We start from the raw sequence: 27,357 nt of genomic DNA on the forward strand, positions 1-27,357 counted from the left end.
TGTTAAAGCAAGAAATTTTTGTATTGTCAGACTACTTTTACCTGAAATAATGGACCTATCTGATGGGTTCTCCGGTAATGGACATAATAGTGATAGGATTTCAGCGTAAGAGACGAATAAAATTTCTATGGTTGCAGATAAATTAAACATTCAGCGTGGACCGCCGCGGAGCATGGTGGGATTGATGTGATCCCTCGCTACTAATAAAAATCTCGGGTTCAATTCTGGCAATAGAGAAATTTTTTTGTAGGAAACGGCTACTGCTATGGCATGCCTTCAGAAAAGTATCAAAACAAAGGTCCATAGTGAAACCCCAAAACAAAATTCAAAATATTTTATAGTGTCAACTACTTCAGTAACATTATCAATCTTCACTGCAAAATAATCAGTCTTGAAGGTATGACTTACATAAACATAAATACAGAAGGAATTTACATCATATAAGTTTGCAGCTAAATACAACCTTCATTTCCCCATTTATAGAAATATATATACGTTGACAAGAAGCATAAAACTATATAGTTGATAAGAAGCGTAAGACTTAGTGTTCACTAAAAACTGAATTGTCTTGATATTTTCTAAGTAGGTGATTTTCTTTTCCAGTTTGGGACATTCGAGTCAAGGAAACATGGTAGTATCAGTACTTCTGAAGAGATCAAATGCTCTTTGAGACTGCTGCAGGTTTAGTATGTACCGTTATTTACTCTGTAGTGTTCACGCAAATGGCATCAATTTTTGTCGAGCAATGCAATGCAATGAAAACTACAATAGCTAGATTCCAGCAGCAAGCATGTCTAGCTTTGACATCCTTAGTATAGAGCAGCTGTCATATTTCTCAATCGAAGAGTTGTTGGTCAACTTGTCAATAGGTTTAAGAAGAGTAAGGGGGACCTTACCGGGCTAACTCAACTTTAAAGGTTGTGTATTGGACTGGCCATAGTGCTGATGGCTATGCTTTCTGCAAATACTAAGGATGTCAAAGCTAGACACGCTTGCAGCTGGAAGTTTGCTATTGCAGTTTTCATTGCATCACCTTGCTCGACAAAAAGAGATGCCATTTGTGTGAAAACTACAGAGTAAATAATGGTACATACTAAACCGGAAGCAGCCTCAAAATGCATTTGATCTCTTCAACTTGTGAAATAGGGCAGAGACGTCATGGGCTGTGATCACTCTGCTTCTGGTTGTCAAGTTCCTTAAATGTCACCATAATAACTGCTCTGACTAAGAACCTGCAACATGAAAAAATGATAGTTTAGTGCATCATTAGAGAATGCTGAATAGACTATCTATGGAATAAGCTCTATGTGCTCTGACTTATGAATGACAAAGTCACAACTATGAGATTTTGTTGACATAATGGATTGAACTTCTAATTCCATTTCTACTTCACTTGAAACCATTTGTGTTGAGTATCACCAATTATGGAGTTCTCCACTCTTGCACTTGTTTGTTGCCGCAACTAAAACTTGAGCAAGTGAAGTTGTGATGCTAGAGCTAATAATTCCAATCTCTGTCAATTAAGTTTTTTCAAGGACTACTACAATCAACACTACTGATTAAGAGGAATAGTACCTGCGCAAGATGATGGTAGCAATATCAAATATTCTGCATTCCAATGGGTATTTAGTATCTACATAAGAACCATGGAGGCGCACTCAAGGGTTTGGCCTAGCAGTCTATGAAGTGGCCAAAAACCACGGGAGACTAAGTTCAAATATCGATATAGAGAAAATGTTAGGTGATTTCTCTGTGTTAAATCTTGAGGGACAGAGTTACTCAATGCAGTTGGTGGAACATAACAAGTACCCGGAAAATCATTCGAGATACGTGCAAGTTGGGTTGGGCATCACCTTTATATAGAAAAGAAATAAGTCCAAAATTTCCTCTAAACTATACAACAACAACAACCACCCAGTGAAATCCCACAACGTGGGGTTTGGGAAGGGTAGAGTGTACGCAGACCTTACTCCTACCAAGGTAGGACGGTTGTTTCCGAAAGACCCTTGGATCAATAGACAGCATAAAAAGAGGTCAGATAAGGTCAAGAAATTCAAAGCGATATGGAAATGAAAATAACGAAAGCGACTAAGCCATGATGAAGCAGTTTGCAAAGGGACAGTAGTTATCACAGAAAAAATAAGATAATCAAAGTACTGGAAATAACAGATAGTAGCAGGAATCAAAGCACAAGAAGCTATAGCGCGATAATGCGACTACTAATATGAAAGGATAAACGAGACTATCTACTAGCCTTCTACCCTAATCTGAGTCCCCCATGCCCTCCTATCTAAGGTCATGTCCTCACTAAACTGTAACTGCGCCATGTCATGTCTAATCACCTCTCCCCAATACTTGTTCGGCCCACCCCTACCTCTTCTGAAACCATCCATGGCCAACCTATCACACCTATGCACTAGGGCATCTGTGTCTCTCCTCTTCACATGCCCAACCCATCTTAGTCTCGCTTCCCGCATCTTGTCTTCCTCTGAACTATGTGAAATGGTTTAATTTACCCTTCGTTAATTGTTTGGGTCAAATGAGCCCCGCCATTAGCAAAAGAGTTCACTTATGCCCTTATTCATAGATGGAGATTATTTTATCTAAATTAATTTCTAACTAATTTAATACCCATGCAATGCGTGGTCAATATTGCGAGAAAAAAACCAACAATATATGGTTAGGATGTATGCAAACCTTACCCCTACCAGTCTACCACGACGGTAAGAGACTGTTTCCATAGACCCTTGGCTCAAAAGGAATATATATATATATATATATATATATGTGTGTGTGTGTGCGCGCGCGAGAGAGAGAGAGAGCATACCTAAGCAGAAGAAGGAAAGGGACCATTTGATATCTTCAAAATCAAATTTTAAGGCGGACGGGATGAATTGTGTGAAGAAAAGAAGATACATCTAAAATAGTACCTTTAGTGCATGTCTTTGGACGTATTTTTTTTCTCTTTAATAAACTAGGGTTTCATTTTGCTCCCCTAACCGTCGCCTCCCTCCCCCTCTCTCATCTGTATCTGTCTCTCAATTTTGTATCAATCTTGCCATTTCTAAGTCGTAATCACCGCTATTTCTGTCTCAAGATTGATATCGCTTATCTCAATTTCCAGTATGTTGTTGTTGTTGGAAAAGGAACAGATAAGCGATATCAATCTTGAGACAGAAATAGCAGTGATTACGGCATAGAAATGGCTAGATTGATTGAGAAGATTGATTGGAAATTGAGAGACGGAGAGAAAGAGAGATGAGAGAGGGGGAGGGAGGCGACAGATAGGGGAGCAAAATGAAAACCTAGTTTATTAAAGAGAAAAAAGTCATTAAAAAAAATATTATCCTATTTGCTTGACCGCATTAAATTTTTATTAGTTGATCAACTGTGAAAGTTTAACCATTTGATCTACGAACGTTATAAGAAGGCCACCAGGGAAGAAAAAATTCATTTTCCTCCACCTATACTTGTTGTAAGATCCTATTTTATGTGCAACAAGATTCAAAGGCGATCTCCCAGGATAGGGGTAAGGTCTGTGTACACTCTACCCTCCTCGGACCCCATTTTGTGGGACTACACTGGGTATGTTGTTGTTGTTAAAATTCAAAGGCGGTTGATGAATTCATAAAATTTCTCGAGAATTGGTTTCATAAGCTACTCAAACTAAGGTTATCAAGTACAGTCAAACTTCTCTATAAAAGCATTGTTGGGTCCGAAATATTTTGGTTGCTATAGAGAATGGTTTATACACCTATAAAAGTATTGACATTTAAATAATTTTTTTTTTTTTTGATTAGCGCCGGGTGTCCGAGTCTCTTTGAGCCCCGACTAATCCCCGGGTGCACAAGCCCTCGGCAAGGAGTTTCCCGCAAGTGCACCACGGGTAATTCAAGATTGACATTTAAATAATATTGCGCTCTTATAGGCAAAAAAGATGCATAAAATCTAATTTTTCATTTTTTATTGCCAAAATTTAAGCTTAATCACATTTTGTATAATGAAACAAAATCTTTTAATGATGGAAAATATATATTCATATAATATTCTTTGTCATAAATAGTGTATATCAAAATATTCGGTCAAAATCTCTAGACCTATTATTGGTAATCTTAGAGATTCTATTTCTATTAAAGATGATTAATCATTATATTATCAAAAAAAGAAGATCGTTGTTATAGAGGGGTAATTTTACAAAGAGAGTACGTTGTTATAGGTAGAAAGTAGAGGTAAATATAACATAAAAAATCGGTTCCAAGAAAAACTTAGTTGCTATAGAGAGGTGTTGTTATATGAGGATGATGTTATGAAGAGGTCTGACTGTAGCAAATTATTGTCTTGGTTTTCAACATGTAGCTTAAATAGATTCCAGCTAAGGTTACCAAATCCACATACAAAAGCAGTTAAATATTAAAGAGAAGTAAAATGCTCATTCAAGTATTCATAGAAAGAGAATTACTTACCAAGATTAGAGAAAAACTTCTTCCAGATTGTTGAATAGAAAGATATGGGTACTCCAGATCTCTAGCTCTTCACACTATCACATTCATACCTCTTCTGAATAATATTAGCCATTTGTTTTAGACCCTGCAAGGAAAGAAAATTTGTTCTCATAAATAGGAAGACTTATAGTTTAACTTCTTAAAGGAAACCTTCTAACTTTTGAAAAGCTTCGTGAAATAAGAGCTCTATCTCAGAGAAACTATAAACTGCTCGGATTTAATAATTGTGATGAAGATGCTTTAACCTATTCACACAATCATTAATGACCTCTGCCACTCGTTCAATTAATTTTTCTCAAAAACCACAGTCCAAATAATCAGATGGAGAACGTAGATAAAATACCGAAAAGAAGAATAGATCATAGAATCATCCATTAAATTATAACAGAAATAAGGTTAAATACAAAGCTGAAAACAATGATCAAGGAAAAAGAAAACGATAGCAAGTAATTGCATACCAGCTTCTTCAAGTGGCAAAAAAGGTTTTAAATCTCCATATAGCTAAAACATGTCAGGCATTGGACTTATAACCACTTCAGAATGTGCTATGCTTGTACATGGTTCTAATACGATAGCAATCTGCAAAAGTAGCACAAATCTAAGATTAGCTTAGCTTACTCAGGAACTCAAAGGCAAAGCACCAAATCCCATCTTGATGTACACTCATTACAAGTTTACAACCCCATAAAATTTTTCTTACAAAAAACTTGTGAGCAACAGAAGAAAATGACTGAACTTCGAGAAAAGATGTGGACTTGAACAGGGTAAGACATGACAGAGAAGAACTGTGGGAATTAAGTGCAGCAACATGTTTTTTAATTGGAAAAATTTGAAGGAACAATTGACTTTAATCTTAAATATATTTCAAAGGTCACAATTCAGTTTCCAATGGATTTCGTGACATTTGAACAGAGTTTAAGGTTGAGTTAATTTTAGAACAGAAGCAGAAAGGAAACTAAAATGACGAAAGGAAAAGAGACCATGATGAAGATTGGATTAAAGAGAGAATTTGGAAAAACGAGAAGCTCTAGAGAAATATCAAAAAGTGAAAATATCATAGATTGAAATATAATGAACAGTAATATCTACGCAAGAGCTGAAGCAACTCTAGGAATCAGTAAAATATTTTGTAAATACCTGATGAAGCCACCATGTGGATATCTGCATCAAACATTTCACACCTATCTGGATCCTTCGTATATTTCTCAAAAGAATTGTCAATATGGTCCAATGATGAGATGAAAGATATAAAACAAATATAAGTAAATGAACTATCTATACAGTGTCATTGCACTATGCTTTGATGTTCCATAGAGTGTTTTAACCTGAAAAAATAGATAAAATGTACGATAGAAGAGCATATATGAAACGAATATCTGAGCTTTCCTTTACCGCACTCTGAGTATGTCTCTGGTTCTAGGGCATTACTGCTCCTCCGATGGAACACTGCTCGATGTTTATAGATGGGTATTCATATGCTGTAAACGTTACATATGAACAATAAAGTATTACCTAAAAGATTCATTTCCAAAAAAAATTATGTCACACGTTCTGGCTGTATTTTCAGAGAATATCTTATGATTGCAAAAAAATGTTATCGGGATAATATTTTACTTTCAAGCAGCTCAGGCTCCTCCCTAAAAGAATATTCATACAATAGATAAAGCCTAGTGAAAATTTATCAACAGTTACTAGAGTAATAACTAACAACACAAAGTTCCATTTTCTCCAAAAGCAATGCACGAATACAGATGGTGACTAGAAATCGACCAAAATCGCCTAGTTTTATCATACAATACAATTCAAAGTGAAATATGCAAAGCCATTGCTGATACACTTTCTCTTCTAAAATGGAATTGACCCTTTCTGCCCAATGTTGATATATTACTCAGAACTTTCAGCACTCTCCTCCACCTCACCACCTGAAATGCAGCAAATTAACGAGTTAGAAAAAAAGTTCAAAAGAAATTTCAGACCCAAAATGAGGCAAAAACTAACTAGAGTTAATGGTCAAAAACACACCTAAACTATCATTTTTTCGCGAGTTTCATACCTCACCTATCCATTGCTCCTTTACCTCTCTAAACTATCACTCCATTTGTATTAAAACACAAACTCGATGCTGAGTTGGCCAAATATTTGGAATCAATTAACATCAGGCACGTGGAGTCCAACTCAGCATTGTAGTAAAGGGAACAATGGATAGTTGAGGCAAGAATTTCATATCTCAACTATCCATTGTTCCCTTTACGTACCTAAACTATTACACTCTTTGTATTAAAACACAACTCGATGTTGAGTTGGCCAAATATTTGAAATCAACCGACAACAGGCCACGTTGAGTCCAACTCAGCATCGTAGGTAAATGGAACAATGAAATAGTTGAGGTATGAAATTCGCGAAAAGGTGATAGTTCAGGTACGTTCCAACAACAACAATGTATTCCCACAAGTGGGGTCTGGCGAGGGTACAATGTACTCACACCTAACCTCTACCTTTGTGGGGTAAAGGCTCAAAAGAGACTTAGTCAATGCAGGATTGCAAGATAAATAAGACAGCAAAATATCAAGATGCAAACCAAACGAAGCTAACACATAGTAATACACACATAAGGTGTGTTTTTGATCACTAACTCAATTAACTAACTATCTTCTTCTTCTTCCTCAAACTCCCATTCATTATCATTATCATTACCATGTCGTTCATTCAAGAACTCCACAACTGATTTAGTTAAAACACACCTCGATGCTACACGGTACCTAAATAATACTACTCAATAAAATAAGACAGCAAAATAGCAAGATACAAAACAAATGAGGCAATGGATAGTAAATAACAATGCAGAATTGCAAGTTAAATAAGATAGCAAAATATCAAGATGCAAAACAAACGAAGCTAACACCTAGTAATACACACATAAGGTGTGTCTTTGATCACTAACTCAATTAACTAACCATCTTCTTCTTCATCCTCGAACTCCCATTCATTATCATTATCATTATTGTGTCGTTCATTCAAGAACTCCACAGCTGATTTAGTTAAAACACACCTCGATGCTACGCGGTACCTAAATAATACTACTCAATAAAGTATGACAGCAAAATAGCAAGATACAAAACAAATGAGGCAACAGATAGTAAATACACATTGTAGAATAAGAAACTACACGCTAACTAAATAACGAGCTAGGAAAATGTCGAAAAGAAATTCCAAGGCCCAAAATGAGCACAAAAACTAACCATCTTGTTCTTCTTCCTCGAACTCCCATTCATTATCATTATCATCGTTCCCGTATCGTTCATTCAAGAACTCCACAGCTGATTTGGTGAACACCAACTTCTCAGAATCCAAAATATCAAACAAATTCAAAGTTCTTGGTGTCAACATCTTCAATGTCCTAATATTTCTACTAGAAAGAATCACATTTTCATCAACTTCAGTCATTAAAAACAAAGCTTTCTCTTTAGGATCCAAACCCCATCTCCTCATTAACTCAATAAACTCTTTAGTCTTTGGTTTATCAAACTTATCACCAAATTCTTCAACAACAATAGCATTTTCAACAGCACTTGAAAGTGCAGTTGAAATAGCAAGTCTTTTTTCTTTCTTGTTTATCTTAACTGACCAATCTTTAGGCTTAGGCCCAAACACAACACCACCACCGGGCCTCAATGGTGTTCTCTTCGAACCTTGTCGAGCCCGGCCCGTTTTCTTCTGTGGGTATGGTTTAATACCACCACCACGTACTTGAGCGCGTGTGAGAGTTGAAGCAGTACCAGCGCGTGCGTTACGGAGGTCTGTTGTGAGTCCACGGTGGACGACGGCGCGTGCGGTGTCGAGTGGGGCGGATTTTATGTTGAGCGTTGTGGACCCCACTTCGGTGCCATCGAAGGATAGAATTGGAATTGTGGCTGTGGCTGTGGCGTTTGCTTCTGAACGGATAGTGGTGGTGGCAGTGAGGGGTTTGAAAAACACGCGCTGCTTTTGAGAGTGGATGTTGCTTTTGGGGTTAGAGAGGAAAATGGTGGAAGAAAAGAAAGATAAAGAAGTAGACATTGTTGTTGTTGTTGTTGTTGATGTTGTAGTGAAGGAGCAAAATTGCAAAGCTTAAGGATAGGGAGGTGATAGAATGTGTTTTGTTATCCACAAAGGATGGAGGCTATTTCAAAGTGCATTCATATTCTTTGTTCAAATATAATTTAGCAAGTATCGAAAACGGAAAAGTGTGAAAATATGACCCTAAAGTATATGTCTAATTGAACACATATATTATTGTTAATATAGTGATGTAATAAGCAAAATTGACCAAGTGTGCCTTTAAAGTATTGCGAAATTGCGCAGGAATGTTAAATCATAACGGACAAAGTATAAGCTCAATTTCGTATACCTTTTTCGCTTATTAGTCAATTAATCGAGTTAATTGGGGGATTCGGTTAAATTGAGGATATATTTGGACCCACGATTAAATAATAAGGACATATGTGAGCTACACTATTAACGAAATATTTATTTATTCAATTTACAATACTTTAAGAACATACTTGGATATCTCTTGTAGTCTCGTGTAAAAAAAAAAAAAAAGGTTTTTAATTAGAGGGTAAGAGACAAATAAGTAGGCGTTTGGCCATAAGAATTATTCAATTTATTCCGGATTTTCTTTTCCACTTTTTTCACTTTACAGCGTTTGGCCATAAGAATTCCGAATACAACTTGAAGTTGTATTCTGGAATACCAAAAACTTGTTTTTAAAAAAAATTCACTTTTTTACAATTACATTTCACCAAAAACTATAATTTCAAAAAATATGGCCAAACACAACTCCAACTCTAAAATTCCAAAAAAAATGTTTTTTTTTTTTGGTATTTATGGACAAACAGGGCCTAAAACTTCTATGAAATGTGTTTTTCATTTTTCCCCTTTCAATGCTAGTCCTATAGAAGTTCTATAGTGCGTTTGACTAAGTTTTTCAGAAGCTAAAAAGTTAATTTTTCCCTCAAAAGCACTTTTGACACATTTGTCTAGCATAACATGCTGTTTTAATATTGATTAGCCAAACGCAAATTACTATTCTTCAAAATTATTTTTTCAAAAGAAAATTTTGGTAAAAAACACTTTTCGGCATAAGTAGATTTTGAAGTTTTGGCCAAGCAATTTATTAGACCCAAACAATGAGAGAAGAGAAAAGAAAAGAAGAAAAGAGAATGAGAATTCTCAACTTTGACGAAGTGGGTTTCACTTTCAACAGCATGCCCTCGTGCTCAGCTACACCATCATGAGCCCAGGACCTTCATTTTAATTGAGGCCTTTTGCTGCTGCATAGCCCATAGGAGAAATCTATTGATTTCCTTTCAATTTTGTATGATATATGCTAAGCCCAATCCTCTGGTTCCTAGCATGAGAGCTAGTCAGCCTGAGGAGCTTTTGGGCCGCAAGCTGCTAGACTCAATTAAATTTGGGGAAAGACCACACATGCCCCCTTAAATTAAAATAATTATCCGCTCATGCCTCTATTATTTTCACATCCTCAGAAAAAATCAAAAATATTTATTTGAGATGCCCCTAGTTATGATACCAACATGGTATATAAATATACTGAGATGGTATCATGCAAGATACTTCGGTCCTTCTCTTAGTCCTTCATGATACCATTATGGTATATAAATATACTGAGATGGTATCATGGATGATCATTTTCATTTGTTCAAAAAGACACTTTTCTGAAGAAAAAAAAAAAACCCTCTATGATACCATCATCTATATACATATATTGTGATGGTCTGAAAGACTGCTTCAGTCCTTCAATGTGACACTCCTCAAGACCATGGTATATAAATATACTGAGATAGCATCATGGAGGATTGTTTCAGTCCTTCTATTAGTCCTCCATGATACCATCGTGATAGATAAATATACTGCGATGGTATTACGGAGGAAGGGATTTGGCCAAGGGACATGTCGGGTAAATATTTTCCGCCGGTGGGGGTAGAAGCGAAATTATTTTAGAAGGGATATGGAGCGGGTAAATATTTTATATTTTTGGGGGATTCAGTGATGTTTTCCCATTAAATTTTGAACTCATAATTTAATTGTACAATGAGTTCTCTATAAGAATTTTAAAGCGTGAATACATCAAATTTAAATTTGTATTTGCTTCTGAAACAAATGTTCGACTTACAACAACGGCTAAGTTAGGAACTTCCTTAACAGTGTTCAAGGGTGTTTATATTTGTATAGAAATAATTTTTGACCGTGTATTACATAGTTTTTTGACAAAAAGTGTTCAATTTGTAGCTATGCCCCTGCTTTGCGGAGGCCGGAGAGTCAAGGCACACTAGCCTGAACTTTGTTGTGCAAGTCGCAACCATATGAAACCTTGAAAACAAAATATGTTGCTTGCTACAACATGTAAATATGATCTGATCATGTTAAAATTTATTTACATCTATTAAGTACACCACTTAAACTCCATTTCGTAAATAAAGGAGGAATTTATATCATATTAGATTTTCTAGCTAAATACATCCTAAAATTAGATAAGATATTTCACATTAAGGATGGCCATTCTGCACTGATATCTAGAAGAAGAAGAAAGTTGATAGGTCCTTAAAAAGAAATTTACATTGATTTGGGATTTACAAATGCCATGGCAACTTCACATGATTATTATCTCAATGACTATTCATAAAGCATAGATTCACAAGGTTCTTCCCATGACAATTCGCTACATGCACCAAGAAAGTTTGTCAAATCTTCAGTATAATAATCAGTGGACCAAATATTCATATCATCATCGCTTGGAGTGGAACAGTCCATGTCTGAATCAATCCAACAATCATGTTCAAGATAAGACAAGTTAGTTGAATCTTCTGCTTTCATTTGCTCTAAGAAAATTGAATCATTGGTATTAACACCAGTAGTATTCTCTCCTTCTAAAGACTCAATCACACTTCTTAATAATTCTTCATCACCTGCCTCAAATTGTGGCTCTTCAAGAAATGACATGAGAAGATCATCACTAGAGTCACTTGTTGAGTATTCGAAACCATTAAGGTCACTATAATTTGAGAATTGCCCGAGATTTTCATTTGTGCATAAGGCTGACATGTTGAATATGGGATAAATAAAAGGTTGAAATTGGAAGAATCGGAGAAGATTGGCTGCAATTGACAAATAAAATTTAGAGAGGAAAAAAGAGTGCAAATGACTATATTTCTCTGAAGAAAAATTGGCCTATAAGTATGCATATAAAATTCGACAGCTTTGATCCTAACACATGGGGTGGATCCATTATTGATGATCTAACAAATCATGTGCGTCTTAGATTCTAGATTGACAGATTGTACATTTTCGTGGAACTCAATTACTAATCAAATAATTGTAGACGTGACATTGAGTTGTCCTTTAGTACTACAGAAACATAGTTGTCTTCATTTTGCCAAACATGATTTTCGTTGCGGTTAGGGTGAGTTGTCATTCAAGAATCAGGAAGGGACTTTCAAAATAATAAGCACATGTAGACATCATATGAATTATTATTGAATTAGAGAACATTGTAATGAACTTGGAATAAATTGTCTGTCTTAAGGCTCAGCACTAATAATACTGTTTTATTTGACACGGCAACTGTGAGACAACATAATTCAAAATTGTGTTTTCTACAACTTCGTTTCCTTTTTTTTTTCTTGTAACCTTGGCATGACAAATGAAGAACATTTGGATGACCTTTAAAATTATGATAGGGCCTTTACAGCAGAAGCTTCTTATTATTGAATCTCACAAAAACCTGAACAAAGTTTTTAAACTATGCAAGTATCAAATGTATCTCTAGGACACACAGATAACTAATGAGAAAATGTGGGAACATTTCCAAGTTGGAGCACATTATTTTAAATATTTTGTTTTTTTATTGACGAAGAGCGGAAGAAGGATCAGATATATTGATTTTAAAAAAATTGATAGGTCAAGATTGTTGGATGTGTGTGAACTAAAGTCCCACAAGGAAGGTAGAAAAGAAAAAGAAGCTACTAATAAGGTATTGGTTACTCTTAGTGGTGTGAGGTCTTTGTAAAACAGCGTGCAAACCTGACCCAAAGCGAACAATATCACATTATGCTAAGAGTATATTTGGGTTGTTTTAGCCCAACAATTGATATCAACGCCAATGATTCGGCGAGACAAGTATAAAAATGACGGAGTAGTGCATATGTAAGGCTCGGCTAAGTGCCTTTGCCCATCTACAAACATGTTTGCTACCTTTTACATGTAGCTTTGCAGACGCATATACAACCAATGGACCTCGGCGATCATCAATACTCAGTTGATATGGATGGCACACAGACACATAGTTAATATCCAAATTAGCAATGAATGGTGATGGGTCATGTGAAACTTAGTTCAAGGGAGAGCTTGTTGGGGGTGCGGACAAGGTTCCACATGAAAAGTAGAAAAGAAAAGGACGCGCAACTTATAATTAAGGTGTTGAATATTTTTAATGGTGTGAGACCTTTGCAAAAAATCGAGCAGGCTTGGTCCCATGATGCTAAGAGCATCTTTGGGTTATTTTAGTCCAACAAAGATAACTCCACTTTCTACTAATGTAGGAGGTAATTTTGTTATTTACCTGAAAGTTCAAGGATGTAAATTGAAATTTACTCTTTTTTCTTCTAGTATAGTAATTTGAGACCTCAATTGTTGAGTGATTAATAAATGAAAAGCATGCAACAGGTATGCCCTCAAGTTTTTTTACCTACAAAAATGGAGTAACGGTGTCTTTATAATTGTGCAGGTGATATGCTCAACCTATGATCAGGATGGTTGCTGTTAGGTGGAATTTTCCTGCACTTGGAACTTGGAAATTGAACACTGATGGATGCTCCAAAGGACATCCAGGGCCAAGTGGAGGGGGTGGACTAGTCAGAGACCAAAGAGGCAATCTTATAACTGCTTATGCATCCTACTTGGGCAACATTACAAAAAATATGACTGGAGCATTAGCTCTTAAAATCGAAATTGAGTGGTGTCTGAATAATGGAGTGAATAAGCTGAAAATTGAAAGTGATTCAAAATTACTGGTGGATTGGATACTAAACAAGTCCAAGCCTCCATGGAACTTGTCAAATATAATAGAGCAAATCCAACACAACCTTGAATCCATACAAGAGAAGACTATCAATCATTGCTGCTTCATAGAGTGTAATAGAGCTGCAGATAGTTTGGCAAACGCTACTTCAAAACTGTCAAAAACCGACGAAAAAAACCGACGGGAAACCGACCCTGTACGGTCCGTCGATTTACATAGCCTCGCTTTTTGAAAACCGACGGACCGCGTCGGGTTTTTGCGACGGACTGTGTCGCTTACATGGTTTGTCGGTTTTTATCCAATAATTTAAAAAAATTAAAAAAACCGACGGACTAAGTCCGTTTTTTTAATTTCAGATTTTTTATCTTAAATAAAAAAAATATAAATTTTATGAAAAAACCGACGCAGTGGGTCGGTTTTTTATTTAATTTTTTTATTTTAAATAAAAACCGATACTGTGCATCGGTTTTCTCGAAAATTTTAAGAATTAATTTCCAGAAAACCGACGGACTGAGTCGGTTTTCTGGAAAATTTCCAAAATTAATTTTCAGAAAACCGACGGACTGCGTCGGTTTTCTAGAAAATTTCCTGCATGTAATTGCTGCATTTTCTGCAGCCACACCTGCTCAAAAACCAGTACCAAAAGCTGCTCAAAACTAGTATTAAAATGCTCCAAATCAATTCTAAAAGAGCTACAACACATAAAATCACCCTAAGTAACAATCAAACACATCAAACACTATCTAAACACATTAAATACGATCTAAATAGACCTTCAAAGTTCAAAAATATTTAAATGTCCAACCAAAAGTACCATTAACTAGTTCTACATAGTTTTAACATAAGTCCATAAAGCATAAAACATAAGTCCATTATGAAATCCAAACTAAAACATAAGCCCCACGACTATATAAATGAACCCTAACCGCTTCCGGTTTCAAATACTTCTTACATCGGCAACGAGAACAAGCACACCTAATTACCCCTTCATTTTGAAAAGGGTGAAGTGACATTGCATGTGTGTAAACTTGTCAACAAATTCATCGTGTACACCCACACGATCACTATTATTTATATTATACATCTACATACGATCCATCTACAAAAATATACCCACAAATTATTGAGGTTATAGAAATATATTTTAACTTAAGAATTCTAACTTAAAATATAACTTAAGAAAACACAATCCTAACCAATTCTAACTTTGAATTCTCAATAACAATTCTAACTTTAATAACTTATGGATTCTAACTTTAATATAACTTTTAAAAGCACAAACCCAACCAATTCTAACTTTGAATTCTCAATAATAATTCTAACTTTAATAACTTATGGATTCTAACTTTAATATAACTTTTAAAAGCACAATCCCAACAAAAAAAAACTAGTCAAATAAAATATACATTTTTGCACGAATTCAACATCAATAATATTACAAACAATGATAACTAAGCTAACACAAATACATTGACAATGAACATAAAATATAGCACAATCTCAAGCAAAAAAAAAAAAAAATGAAAAGTAAACTAGTCAAATAAAGTTTACATTTTTTCACAAATTCAACATTAATAACATTACAAATGATGTTTAACAAAGCTAAATAGACTAACATTAGGCCTAAAATCTACAAATAAAACTAAAATTGAAAGAATTTTAAAAGCTCTAATTTAAAAGAAACTACCTCAAATTACAAGTTAAAAACGGGGCTGGGGTAGGTGGGGTTGGGCAGCGTAGGTAGCGGCGGGTGGGCGGCGGCTAGCAGCAGGTGGCGGGCGTGGGCAGAGGGGGGTGGGCGGCGGGTTAGGGTTTTTTATTTTAGAGAGAAGTGGGGTATTTTTTTTTGGGGGGGGGGGGGGGGGGGGATGGCAAACGATATGCCAAACCCGTTTCTATCATATTGTTAAAAAAAAAAAAAAACCGACGAAAAAACTGACGCGGTCCGTCGGTTTTTTTAAAATTTTGACCAGCCTTTTACCAAAAAAAAAATTAAAAACCGACGTGGGACGTCAGTTTTTGTAAAAAAAATTTGGCGGAAATATAATTTCAAAATTTTGAGGAAAAAACCGACGTTGTCCGTCGGTTTTTTAATTAAAAAAATAAAAATAAAAATAGAAATACACAAAACCGACGCACTGCGTCGGTTTTTCAAAGCGACGCAGTCCGTCGGTTTTTTGTCCGTCGAATTTTGCCAGTTTTTTAGTAGTTGAACTGAGGCCTTAACTGTGGAGGCAACACTTGGATGAATAGTTTTCAGCAGCTACCAAGAATTACTAGGGGAGATCAAGATAGACAAGATGCAATTACCCTCGTTCATAAAGTCTTTTCTAAAAAATTCTTTTCATGTTCATAGATCAATGTATAGGAACTATCTTTTTGATGTACCTTGACCCCTTCAAGCTTTAGGAATGAGGAGATGAGTCATCTCCTCCACTTAGATAATTTTTTTAGAGCTTGAATGAAATCCTACTTCAAATGAGATGGAGTATGTTCCATCAAAGTAGGTGCAAGGGATTATTATCCTCTGTTAATGTTTTGCTGATATGAATAAAATTAAGTCATACTCCTAGTATGGGGGTGGCTAATTAATTTACTAAAAAAGATAAGCTTTAAAATTCAGATTTAATTTTCAAGACAGATTGAGAAAGCACAAGTTACACAAACCAATTAAGTTGTGGGACAATTAATTAGATGCAATAGTACTTCTTTATTGAAAACTGTGAAATGTGAATCAATAAAACAATATGATAAACAAAATTTACAGATGAACTAGCAGTAATGATTCGAATCGAATCAGATATTTTACACTAAAGAAAAAGGGAAAGGAAAATTAAACAAGGTTCTCATACTATTGGCCAATATCTACCATTGACAAGTCAGTTTGTAGCCATAGAGAATCATATATTTCCTCCTCAATAGGAATGCATGTTAGTATTTGAGAATAATCACTGCCAAATTGAAAATCAACCATTTCATTGTTATTGGGACTAGTTGAAAGTGACATCTCCATATCCATCCAGCTAAAATCAACATCAACTATTTCTGAGCTATTTTCATTGCCCGTATCGTAACAATCTAGATTTAGAGCAGAAGGGTTATTCATGATGGTAATGGGATATTTAAGCTCTGCTTCTAGAGATTGGATTAAACTTCTTAATTTCTCATCGTCACAGTATTCCATCTGGGGTTCATCAAGAAATGACATGAGAATGGCGCTATCAATTTCTGGTAAGTCAGTGTCATCATGAGTGTCAACATTGATACAGACGGGGCAGTTTTCTGATGCCAAATATGTCATGATCTATAGAAGAGAAATTTAAGAGAAAAGAAGGGTTGGGAAATTGAATAATGAATTCGAAGAAGTTTAGAATAACAAGGAGTTGCTTGAACAATAATGGTACGTGTTTGACAAAACTTTAGAATGCCTATGTCAAGAAAGCAAAGGTTTATATATAGATCAATTTCTTAGGCTAGCAGCAAGTAATAAATAGTAGTAATATTAATAACGAGTATCTTATTCAGTTCTCATCCACTACTTTGAGAGTGGAGAAGCTGGTGGGACAACTAATTTTAGGATTCAAGTAAATCGACTATACATATTTTAATAGGATATTGGACAGCTTTGTCTCATGTCAGTGCAGTTTTCGGCCAACATGATTGTCTTTGATTATTGGCAAATGGCACCCCATGCTTTAAGAAATGTTTTGGGTACTTTGCATCTTGGGATTTTATTTGATTTCTTCCTATGAGTGATACACGGTACATGTACATGAATATTAGATATCCCTATCGGCGCTAGTGATTAAAAAAATAACTAATATGACGATGCATTATTTTTCAAGTGTCCCACTACTGAACCCCAATATATTCCACTACCTTAACATGATTTCACTAAAGATATTCAAAACATAACTAAGTAAACATACCAAGGAGATTCTAACATATTTTTATACAAAAAAGACTCCCTTGCTCCCTTTCCTAAAGGCCTATACTGTTTCCCATTTAAGAAAAGTATTTATTGTATGTACTTCCTCGGGATTTAACGTTTCTATCAATTAAATTCTATCTTTTTTTTCTTCTTCTTCTTATGTTTAAAACTTTATTAATTTGCCAAGTGTATGGGAGGTAAATGGTAATCTCCAAGAAAGGGATGGCATGGTCCAATGAAGATGTTACCGTACAATAACGGACACCTAGTACCAGAAGCAAGCTGGATACAGGGAACATGAATATTAGTTATAGAATAAGAAACTTTAATTAGCTCTATTATTTGAAGGACATGATGGAGAATGCAGACCGATGTACACTGAATCAAAATTCTGAACCTGCCGACTATTTATATATGGCTATTACATAATGTTTATCGAACACTTTGACCCATTATTTTTAATTTGAAGTACTTTGATGTGGTCCATTTCATACCTGCAGACATGAGAAAGGCAAAAAGATTAAAAGGCTTAAATAATGAAATAACAACAAAAGATAGTAATGGTGAACCATCACGTGTGGGTTCGCCTTGCCCATGATGTGCATGCTGCCGTGACATGATATACTACCAAATGGAAATGGACTATTTTTCCAATATTGAGTGATCTTAATTATTGTACCATCTCCTAGGAAAATTGGTTAATTTATTATGAGTATGGACACTACTAAACAAAAGTGAATTTTAGAGGTATGTTTCTATCAAAACATCGTCGGAAATATGGATTTTCAACAAGCTAATTTCCGACTGATTCCACCCAAAAGATCCGTCAAAAATTTGCGTTTTTTTAGTAGTCATACTTAGAGGAAGAGTAGAATCCTTTCTCTATTTTTTTTGGTAGAGAAGATCTTTACATTTTAAATATTACTTAGTACTAATATGTTTCATTACAAAATAAGAGATTACTGCAGAATAAGAATCTATATGATGTGGAGTAGTCATGGTTATCAAATAGTAGCATGGTTTATTTAAGATGGTCTTGTAACTTGTAAGTAATATGATCATTTTTAATAAATTAACCCTTGTTACGAAACTATAACACGCTTGCAATCGTATTTAAGCCCGTCAATCGATTCGGTTTTACCGGTTCAAACCGCTAACCGGACCGGTAAAACCGGTTAATCGTTTATTATATACCGGTCCGGTTTCAATTTTTTTGAAACCGGAACCGGACCGGTTAAACCGGTGGAATTTTTTTATTTATTTTTTTAGTTTGTAGCCGTTGGCAGGCTGGCAGCCCAATGGACCGTTGGGCAATGGTCCATTTGCAAAAATGGTCGTTGCCAAACGGTCCACAACTCATTTTTTGCCCCCCCAAACCCCCCAAACTTTTTTTTAACACTTTAACCCATCCCCCACCCCTATATAAACCCTTCTCCATTTCCATTTTAATCCACACCAATTCACTCTTCTCTTTCTCTCAAATCTCAATCTCTCAATTATAGTTACTTTGCAACAATTAGCCACTTTAAATTTCTCTCATATAAATATTATAAAGTCTTATTATAGTTTCAATTATTAATTTTGCAATTATAATATTGTTGGTGGAGTTGGTGATTTTGCAACAATCCGAAGTAGCTTTGGTGGATTTGCAATTGTAGCCTCCTTCACTTTGTTGAAAATTAGTCCGGCAATTTGGTACCTTCGTTCCAACTCTATCTTTATTTTTCGCAATTTAATTTACACAATTTAATTCTAGCAATTTAATTTGTTGCAATTCATTTTCTTGTGATTTATTTGAGTGTGATTTAAATTAATTCTATTTAATAATGACGAAGAGATTTAGACGTGGTGTCGGTAGTAGTGGTATTGTTAGGCGTGGGCTTAATGAGGAAACATTTGTGGAAGAAACACCTAATTTAGGTATTGATATTGGTGGAAATAATCCACTTTTAGGTCATGAGGTAATGCAACAACATTATATCGACACTTTTAATGAAATTGATGATGATGATGATGATGAAACACAACCCCCCCCCCCCCCCCCCCCCAAAATCCCATAGGAGATACATCTCCTGCACAATCACATACACAAGATAAACCGCCTAGAACTCGTAAGTCAACTGCTAAAATTTGGAAATTTATGACTAAGGAAAGGGAAAGCCAAGCAGCTAAATGTACCCTATGTGGACAAGTATTTACTTTTAAGCAAGAAACTAGTAAGGATGGTGGAACGGGTACACTAAATGGTCATATGAGAAAGAAACATATGGATGTTTGGGGAGAGCAAACGGGTTCAAATGTGGGGGTATTCAAATGACGATAAACCCACGAACCGGTAAAATTTTTAAGTATGACAAGAAAAAAGAGCGTGTAGAAATAGCTAAAATGGTAGCTTATGATTGTTTACCATTTTCCTTTCCTTCGGGTTTGGGGTTTGTTACTTACATTCAACGTTGTTATAATCCGTTATTTGAGGGTATTCCTAGAAGTACTTGTAGAGCGGATGTTATAGATTTGTATAAAAAATATAGATTTTATTTGCGCCATGTATTTAATTCTTTAAATTGTAATGTTTCTCTTACCGCTGATTTGGGTCTTAATCTTAACAAGTTAGATTTTTTTGCTATTACATGTCATTGGGTTGATGACAATTGGGTTATGCAAAAAAGAATTATAGTTTTTTTATATGATGAAGGAAAAGGTCGTCACGATGGAAAAATTTTAGCGGATTCAATGTCTACTATTATGAGATTTTTTAACATTTACAGAAAAACACTTTGTATTGCTTTAGATAATGCTTCTAATAATACAAAGGCGATTGGTCTTTTAAAAAGAGAACTAAACCCTCCGCTAAGAAATATTTTTCATGTAAGATGTAGTTGTCACATTTTAAACTTAATTGTTAAAGATGGTCTTGTGCGTTTTGACGATTCTATTCAAAAAGTTAGAGATGCGGTTGCGTTTCTTTTTTGTAATGCTAATAGGGGAAGAATTAGAGATTTTAAGAATGCTTGTGTGGAAAATAACTTTAGACCTAGGAAAATTCAAGTAGAAATTGAGACTAGGTGGAACTACACTTACATTATGCTACAACAAGCATATGAGTATAGGATTCCCATACAACAAGTTCACAACAAATATAATATTAATAGTGATGATTGGTTAAATTTTACGGATTGGGAAGATGTTAAGGAATGTGTTGAACTCTTAGAATTTTTTTATAATGCAACTCTTGCTTTTTCTAAACAATTATATCCCACGGTAACCGGAATTTTAGCTTACTTAGCGGAAATAGCTAGAGTTTTACAAGAGTATAAATATAAACCCGGTTATCAAACGGCTATTTTTGATATGACAACAAAATTTAAGACGTATTTTTTCCCATCCCAACTTTATTTATATTGGGTTCTCTTTTAAATCCTTGTTTAAAAGTGTCTTATACTAAAGCATTGATTGGTCAAATTTATACATTTTTAGAAATTGAAGCGGGAGTTCAACCATCTTTAGCTCAAGCCGAACTCGCTATTGATGACGAGTTTAGAAAAGTTTTTACTCATTATTCTAATTTGGAAGAACATGCTACACTCGTTGCTCCACGCCTTACTACTTCTCAAAGTAGCAAAAAGGGCTTGTCGGGTTTAAAAGTTTTACATTCACATCCAACTCCTTCTTGTAATGCAAACTTTGATGAATATCATTTTTATTTGATGCAGCCAAATGTGAATATCAAGGAACTAGATGAGTTGGACGTCTTAGCATGGTGGAAGAAATACAAGGCAAGTCATCCGATACTCTCAAGAATGACTCGAGATATCCTTACGGTTCAAGTATCAACCGTGGCTTCGGAGAGTGCATTTAGCCAAGGAAGACAACAAATTGGAGACCATAGACACTCGTTATCCGGCTTTAGCTTGCAAGTACTAGTGTGCATTCGCGATTGGATTAGATCGGAGCGACGCAACCAAAACTTAGAAGCGGAGGAAGCCGAAGAGGAAGAGATTGAAGATTTGATAGCAAGTGGACCGGACCAAATGGAAGACTTTGAAGATATCTCCATGGCCGAATATGATATGGGGGAAATTAACCAAATGATTAAGAATTGGTGATTTTATTATTCTACTATTTCTTTGCAACTCATGTATTATTTGCAAGTTAAAAAAACTACATCTTGCAAATAAATGTTATCCAAGAATGAATAAAATATATGGCTCATTTAGCTTTCTTCTATTTACTTGTGTTCATATTTTTACTTATATTAAGTTAGGAATATACCTAAAATATACTAAGAATATACTTATAATATACATCTACTTAAATTAAAAACTAGAAAGTTATATACTTGAAAAATAACTAAAATATACGAAGAAATTAAGAATATACTTATAATATAAATATACTTAATTTATAAAATACGAATTTGTAAACTTAGAAAAAAATTAAGCTATAAATAACTTAAGTTATAATATATAAGTATATATAGTATACATATAACTTAAACATATATATATAAGTTATAAGTCAATATAGTATACATATAACTTAAACATATATATATATATATATATATATATATATATATATATATATATATATATATATATATATATATATATATACACACAGACACACATATACGTATATGTAGTATAACTTAAGCATATAACTTAATATATATATATATATACGTATATGCTGCCTGTATTGCTGTTAGTCAGTTAATATATAAACCTTACTTATAAATAAATATGACATATGTAAATATACCTACAATATACTAATAAATACTATAATATATATATAATATACAACAAAAAAAAAAAGAGGTTTTGCCACTTTTGAACCGGACCGGTCCGGTTTCGGTTATTTAACCGGTAAACCGGAACCGGTGGCCGGTTCCGGTTTTGAACCGGAAACAGGCCGGTTTGTTAACCGGTTACCGATCCGGTCCGGTTCAAACCGGTTAACGGGCTTAATCGTATTCCGTAAGGAAGGAGGAAAATACATTAAATTTTACCATTTTTTCTTTAATCATTTTATACAGGCATGAATCTTTGATAGCAACTTTTCCGGTTTCCCCCGGTAATTTAGTCATTGAATTTTGGTTGCATTGAGGCAGTAATGCTGTGGCTTGGGTCGAATGCTAACCAATAAAATAAAAGTTATACATCATCTATAAAATAATCTCGTGTATGTGTGCTTCTGGTGTGTCACGTCTTTGTGTATCTTTCGAATGGTGCTGTCAGATTCTTGTATCAACTGCTTTACATGTTGTAAATTATCAAGGGTTTTCCATATATTAGCTATTTTATGGAGAAAGGTAAGTACAAGTGACTTTTGATAAGCACTAAATATTAGTAATCTCATAAAATTGATAATTGATAAACCTGCTATCACATATTAAAATTCAGTGATCATAGTATATAAAAATTATATTAACATTCAAAAAGAAGAAGATGACAGATTTCTAGGTGTTTGGGATCTGCGTAGGATTTCATTGTGTAGTATTATCGGGAAACCTTTTGAATTTGTATACAAAGGGTCTAATGCACAACTATCATGAGTCATAACTCATATAATAGAGGTGCTTATAAAGTAGTTTATTCCAACTTTAATATTGTACGTAATAGTTAACTCTAAATCTAATTCTGATAAAAGTTGCAAGATTTTCAGCTATCGAAGTTCTTTTTTTCCCTCACACCTGATTTCATGAATTTACATTTGGGCAGAAACTCTATACATTTTGTTCTTGCCACAAAGAATGATAATCATTTTCCTCAAAGGAAACGGTACAAGGGTAATCTTGTCCGTAGTTAGTGTCTAGGTTCCAAAAATTCATTTCATCACTAGGGTACATAGAAGCCATCTCCATTTCCATCCAGCTAAAATCAAGATCATTTGATTTTGCAAAATCTTGACTTTGATATTGACCATTAATATCCCACGATCGCATATCTTCGATGTTGTAATTTCTCCCTTGCTTATCTTCAAAAGAATTATCATCATGCATCTTAACAAGAAGTTCAGATACATCATTAAAAGTGGGACGAGATTGGTCCTGATTAATTTCGGCTTCAAGAGATCTAATTACGCTCGTTAATCTCTCATCATCAAGATGATCATCACCCAATTGATCACCTTGCATGTCATCAAGTAAAGACATAACAATGCCGCCGTCGATTTGTGAGACCTCGAAGTTGCTCAAGTCATCACAGCCGTCGATCCATGTCCAGTTCTCAGCAGCTAACAAATTAGCCATACCTTAATATCGAAATTAAATAAAATTTGAATTCTAATTACTAGTACTTGAGAAGTTGAGATGGAGAGATTTAAATTGATGATTCTGACCAAAACTCACAATGGCTCTCCTATGAAAAGTTGCATTTAAATAGGCCACACGAGACCATTATTCAGCCTCCATTAAAAAAATAAAAAGGCTAAAAATGTCATCTCACATCCCTTAAAATCCCAAGAAATTAAAGTTAGTCAAGTGGCATATCCCACGTGGTCTGTTTCCTAATCGACCCACCATCAAATAATTGTACAGTCCTGATTAAACAAGCAAAAGGTGGAAATTAAAATGATATACACTTAATTATTCAACAGAACGTCCTTCCTTTCTTAGATGATCTTTATCTATAAATTGGAAAACTTAATTAGAGCAATTTGTAATATCTAATTATCTATTCATGAAAGGCATATTTGGTACTAGTCAAACGACTCGTTATAATCATACTGAATGAAGAACTGTTTTAATCGTGTGATTAACAGGGAGGCACTAAATTAATTATAGTACCAGTTATAATGATAACACCTATTTGCAGGGGTAATGGCCCCACTAATAGAAAAAACTAATTAAAGAGGGCCATACATATATCTCGGAGATTATGCATGACCGAATAAGAATAAAGCTATATATGTATTATTGCAATAAGGGATTAAACTAATTAATTAAGCTGATAAATGCTGGCCACTAATCTTCATCCTGATTCATGATACTAATGTATGATCTCCAAGAATATATGGTTTCAACTTTTAAGGGAGTTTCCACTTTCCGATATGTTTCCTTTTCTGATAAATAGCATCTTGAGTTTAATTAGTGATTGAATTTTGAAGCACTTGGACCATATTTAAATAGATTATTGATTTCTCTCCCTTGCGTGGGAGGAATTAATAAATTCCTAATTAGTGGAGTAGGAAGTCTCCCGCCTAACAATTTTAATTAGAAATATGATCTCAAATATCCGACGAACTTATTCAGGAGCAAAACATTAATATTGAAACTTATTTATATCTTTTTTCTATAGAATTAGTTTATAAACATTTGGATTAGTTTAACCATTACTTTTAAATGTTGACTTAAATGTTCAGATTCCGTAATCCTTACACATATACAAAGAACAAAATAGTTGTATCACTATGAACGGAAGATGAATAAGAGAATATGTCACATCCACAATCAATCGTATCTTGAGAAATTTTTTGTATGAAAAATATCATACATATCAATAAGTGGCAGTTATTTGGTTCGTGACGCATTATGAACAGGAAATGTTTAGACAGGGTGTGCCCAAAGTCGATTAGATTCTTAGGGGTCGTTTGGTGCATGGTATAAGCTGGAATATTCAACACTAATTTTTTGTACCATGTTTAGTAGAAGATATAAAAGATTGGTGCACCATGCATGGTCTTTAGGTCAGCAGAATATAGCGGACTCTAATCTTGTTAATTTGTTACTTGTAAAACTTGACTTCCCAATACAATATTGGGTGCACATGTTTCCACCACATATAAAATAATACTACTGGGTGTATTTTCAGCCGAAACAAAAAAATTGGATCAATGATTTCTTCTTATTTGTTCAAGTCTTAATTGACAGTTACTCGGGTAACGTGAAGCTAGGGTGTCGCAACGGAGTTTATCTGGATTTCTTTTATTTGAAAGCATACTATATATATAAAATTAAAATTATTTTTAGATATATATTGAATTTCCTTGGCTTCTTCGCGTGATTACTTCTTTACATTTTGAATATCCTTAGTACAATTTTTAGCTCTGTCACTGAATATAGGTGCTGATGGGAAGTAGAAGATACCACGAAAAATTAATCGATGTGTGTGTAAGCTGACTCATATACGAATGTTATTTAAAAAACTGGTGTATGAAAAGTTCGATGTGATACTTAATTTTGTCTTTAAAAAAAGAAAAAAAAGAGAGGAATCTTTAGCTTTAGAAGTTAGATCGATCAATAGAATTGGGTACTACCAGACTACAGGTCGCTAATGACATGAACCAAAAAAAAAAAGAAAAAGAAAAAGAGAACGTGTGATGTTATCCCCTCTACCCCCAAATACTAACGCAAACTTATTGTTAGATGATACAATTAGTTTTCATTAATTGGTTACATAAGAGTTTTTCAATCTATAAAGATAGACAAAGTGACGTGGTACCTCTCTATGACCACCATTCATATATATTTTTTTTTTTTTGTTTTTTTTTTTGTTTTTGCCTTTTTTCTTCATTTATCTTATTTTAACTTGCTCAAAAAATCTCTAAATTAGACTAATGGTGTTAATTGCCATTCATTCTCGAGTTATTAATGCCTATCATGAAAGCTGCAGTTGCTACAAAAAGATATTCAGCATTTTTTTTTTTTGTAATAAATATTAGCAGAACTAGCTCTAAATTAGATTAATTAACTTTTCCCCTCCCTCAAGCAATGGTTTCTTTATTAGTATATATTTTTTATATTAATGTGACTTTTCCTATTCTCCCATTAACTTTTCACTAATATATTTACGTGTCTTTTCCTATTCTCTCATTTAAGGTATTCACACAATAACTATCAAATTAAAGAGTATTAGTTATGGTGGATATATGAGCAAAGACAGGAACATATCCCTTTTCATCCATCAAGAAAACAGAGGGAATTTTGCGCTTTTTACCTGGCGAAAATTGATAGATGAAATATTGAAAATCAAGAGGAAAGTCAGTCAATCGAGAAAATATTTTGCAACCATTCTAAATATTCATTCCTTTTTTCCTTTCTTACTAGATTTTTATTAATATTTTGTTTCTTTCAAATGATTTTGCTTTGTAGATGTGGTGATCCATGATTTACAATGTTAACGAGGGAGGTTTATCTTTCTTAGATGCTCAGGAGCAGGTAAGGTATATTTTCAAGCTTTCATTATCCAATTTAAGCATTGTTTGTATTATATATATATATATATATATATATATATATATATATATATATATATATATATATATATATATATATATCAACCAACATTTATATTCATGCTTTTATAATAATACTAGTCTCTATGAACGTGCCCCGCACGTTATCCCTGTCGATCTCTCAAAAGTTAAGTGGTGTTATTTGAAATTACATATTATTTATTTTATAAGATTCTAAAAAAGTATTTGCTTGTAACCACTTAATACTTCTCATTAAAATATTTTTTTGGTATACATCCTTTATGTTTTTACCTACGTGAAAGAACATGTTATGACTAAAATAACTCAATAATATAATAGGAATTGAGCTCGTGACCATATATTTTATTTATTTTCATTATGCTCAAAATTTCTATTACACAAGATTAAAAAATATCAATCATTTGTTTGCTGAAGAAATTAAATATACTCTGAGAAAAAATATATGTGGTAGCATGTTCGTCCATAGATATTTCATGCGAATTACATGGATGAGAAGTTTCACTCATCATAGGTGAGAACTCAAAGTTTTCATACCCCACTTAACCAAGTGAGACAACAATATAGATGCACATACTCTTATCTTAATAGAATTCGAGCTCTTTTTATTTTATGTCTTATATGTT

General features: G+C 34.2%; 2 protein-coding genes and 1 long non-coding RNA gene across 3 annotated transcripts; all 3 read right to left on the reverse strand.

Annotated features, from left to right (window-relative positions):
• Window positions 1–319: 319 nt before the first annotated feature.
• On the reverse strand, window positions 320–5,625 carry LOC132616810 (uncharacterized). The gene is made up of 3 exons (XR_009573399.1): window positions 4,961–5,625; window positions 4,464–4,587; window positions 320–1,232 (listed from the first exon to the last, which is right to left on the reverse strand). It is a non-coding gene; the product is annotated as an uncharacterized LOC132616810 (long non-coding RNA).
• Window positions 5,626–6,202: 577 nt separating this feature from the next.
• On the reverse strand, window positions 6,203–8,750 carry LOC132616809 (large ribosomal subunit protein uL4c). The gene is made up of 2 exons (XM_060331490.1): window positions 7,742–8,750; window positions 6,203–6,424 (listed from the first exon to the last, which is right to left on the reverse strand). The coding sequence occupies exons 1-2, from the start codon at window positions 8,556–8,558 to the stop codon at window positions 6,387–6,389; spliced, it is 855 nt and encodes a 284-aa protein (XP_060187473.1). The 5' UTR covers window positions 8,559–8,750; the 3' UTR covers window positions 6,203–6,386.
• Window positions 8,751–16,264: 7,514 nt separating this feature from the next.
• On the reverse strand, window positions 16,265–17,044 carry LOC132618241 (uncharacterized). Its single transcript, XM_060333300.1, has one exon. It carries the CDS (start codon window positions 16,880–16,882, stop codon window positions 16,433–16,435), a length of 450 nt encoding a protein of 149 aa, XP_060189283.1. The 5' UTR covers window positions 16,883–17,044; the 3' UTR covers window positions 16,265–16,432.
• Between the last annotated feature and the right edge of the window lie 10,313 nt (window positions 17,045–27,357).

Source organism: Lycium barbarum, chromosome 11 (assembly GCF_019175385.1).
Source record: "Lycium barbarum isolate Lr01 chromosome 11, ASM1917538v2, whole genome shotgun sequence".
NCBI lineage: Eukaryota > Viridiplantae > Streptophyta > Magnoliopsida > Solanales > Solanaceae > Lycium > Lycium barbarum.

Bases quoted from the DNA above. Each gene is read 5' to 3' on its own strand.
- LOC132616809 (XM_060331490.1), bottom strand. From the start codon at position 8,558: ATGTCTACTTCTTTATCTTTCTTTTCTTCCACCATTTTCCTCTCTAAC. The intron at 6,425-7,741 runs GTTAGTTTTTGT...GCTGCATTTCAG, and splicing joins CGAGGAAGAAGAACAAGATG to GTGGTGAGGTGGAGGAGAGT.
- LOC132618241 (XM_060333300.1), bottom strand. From the start codon at position 16,882: ATGACATATTTGGCATCAGAAAACTGCCCCGTCTGTATCAATGTTGAC.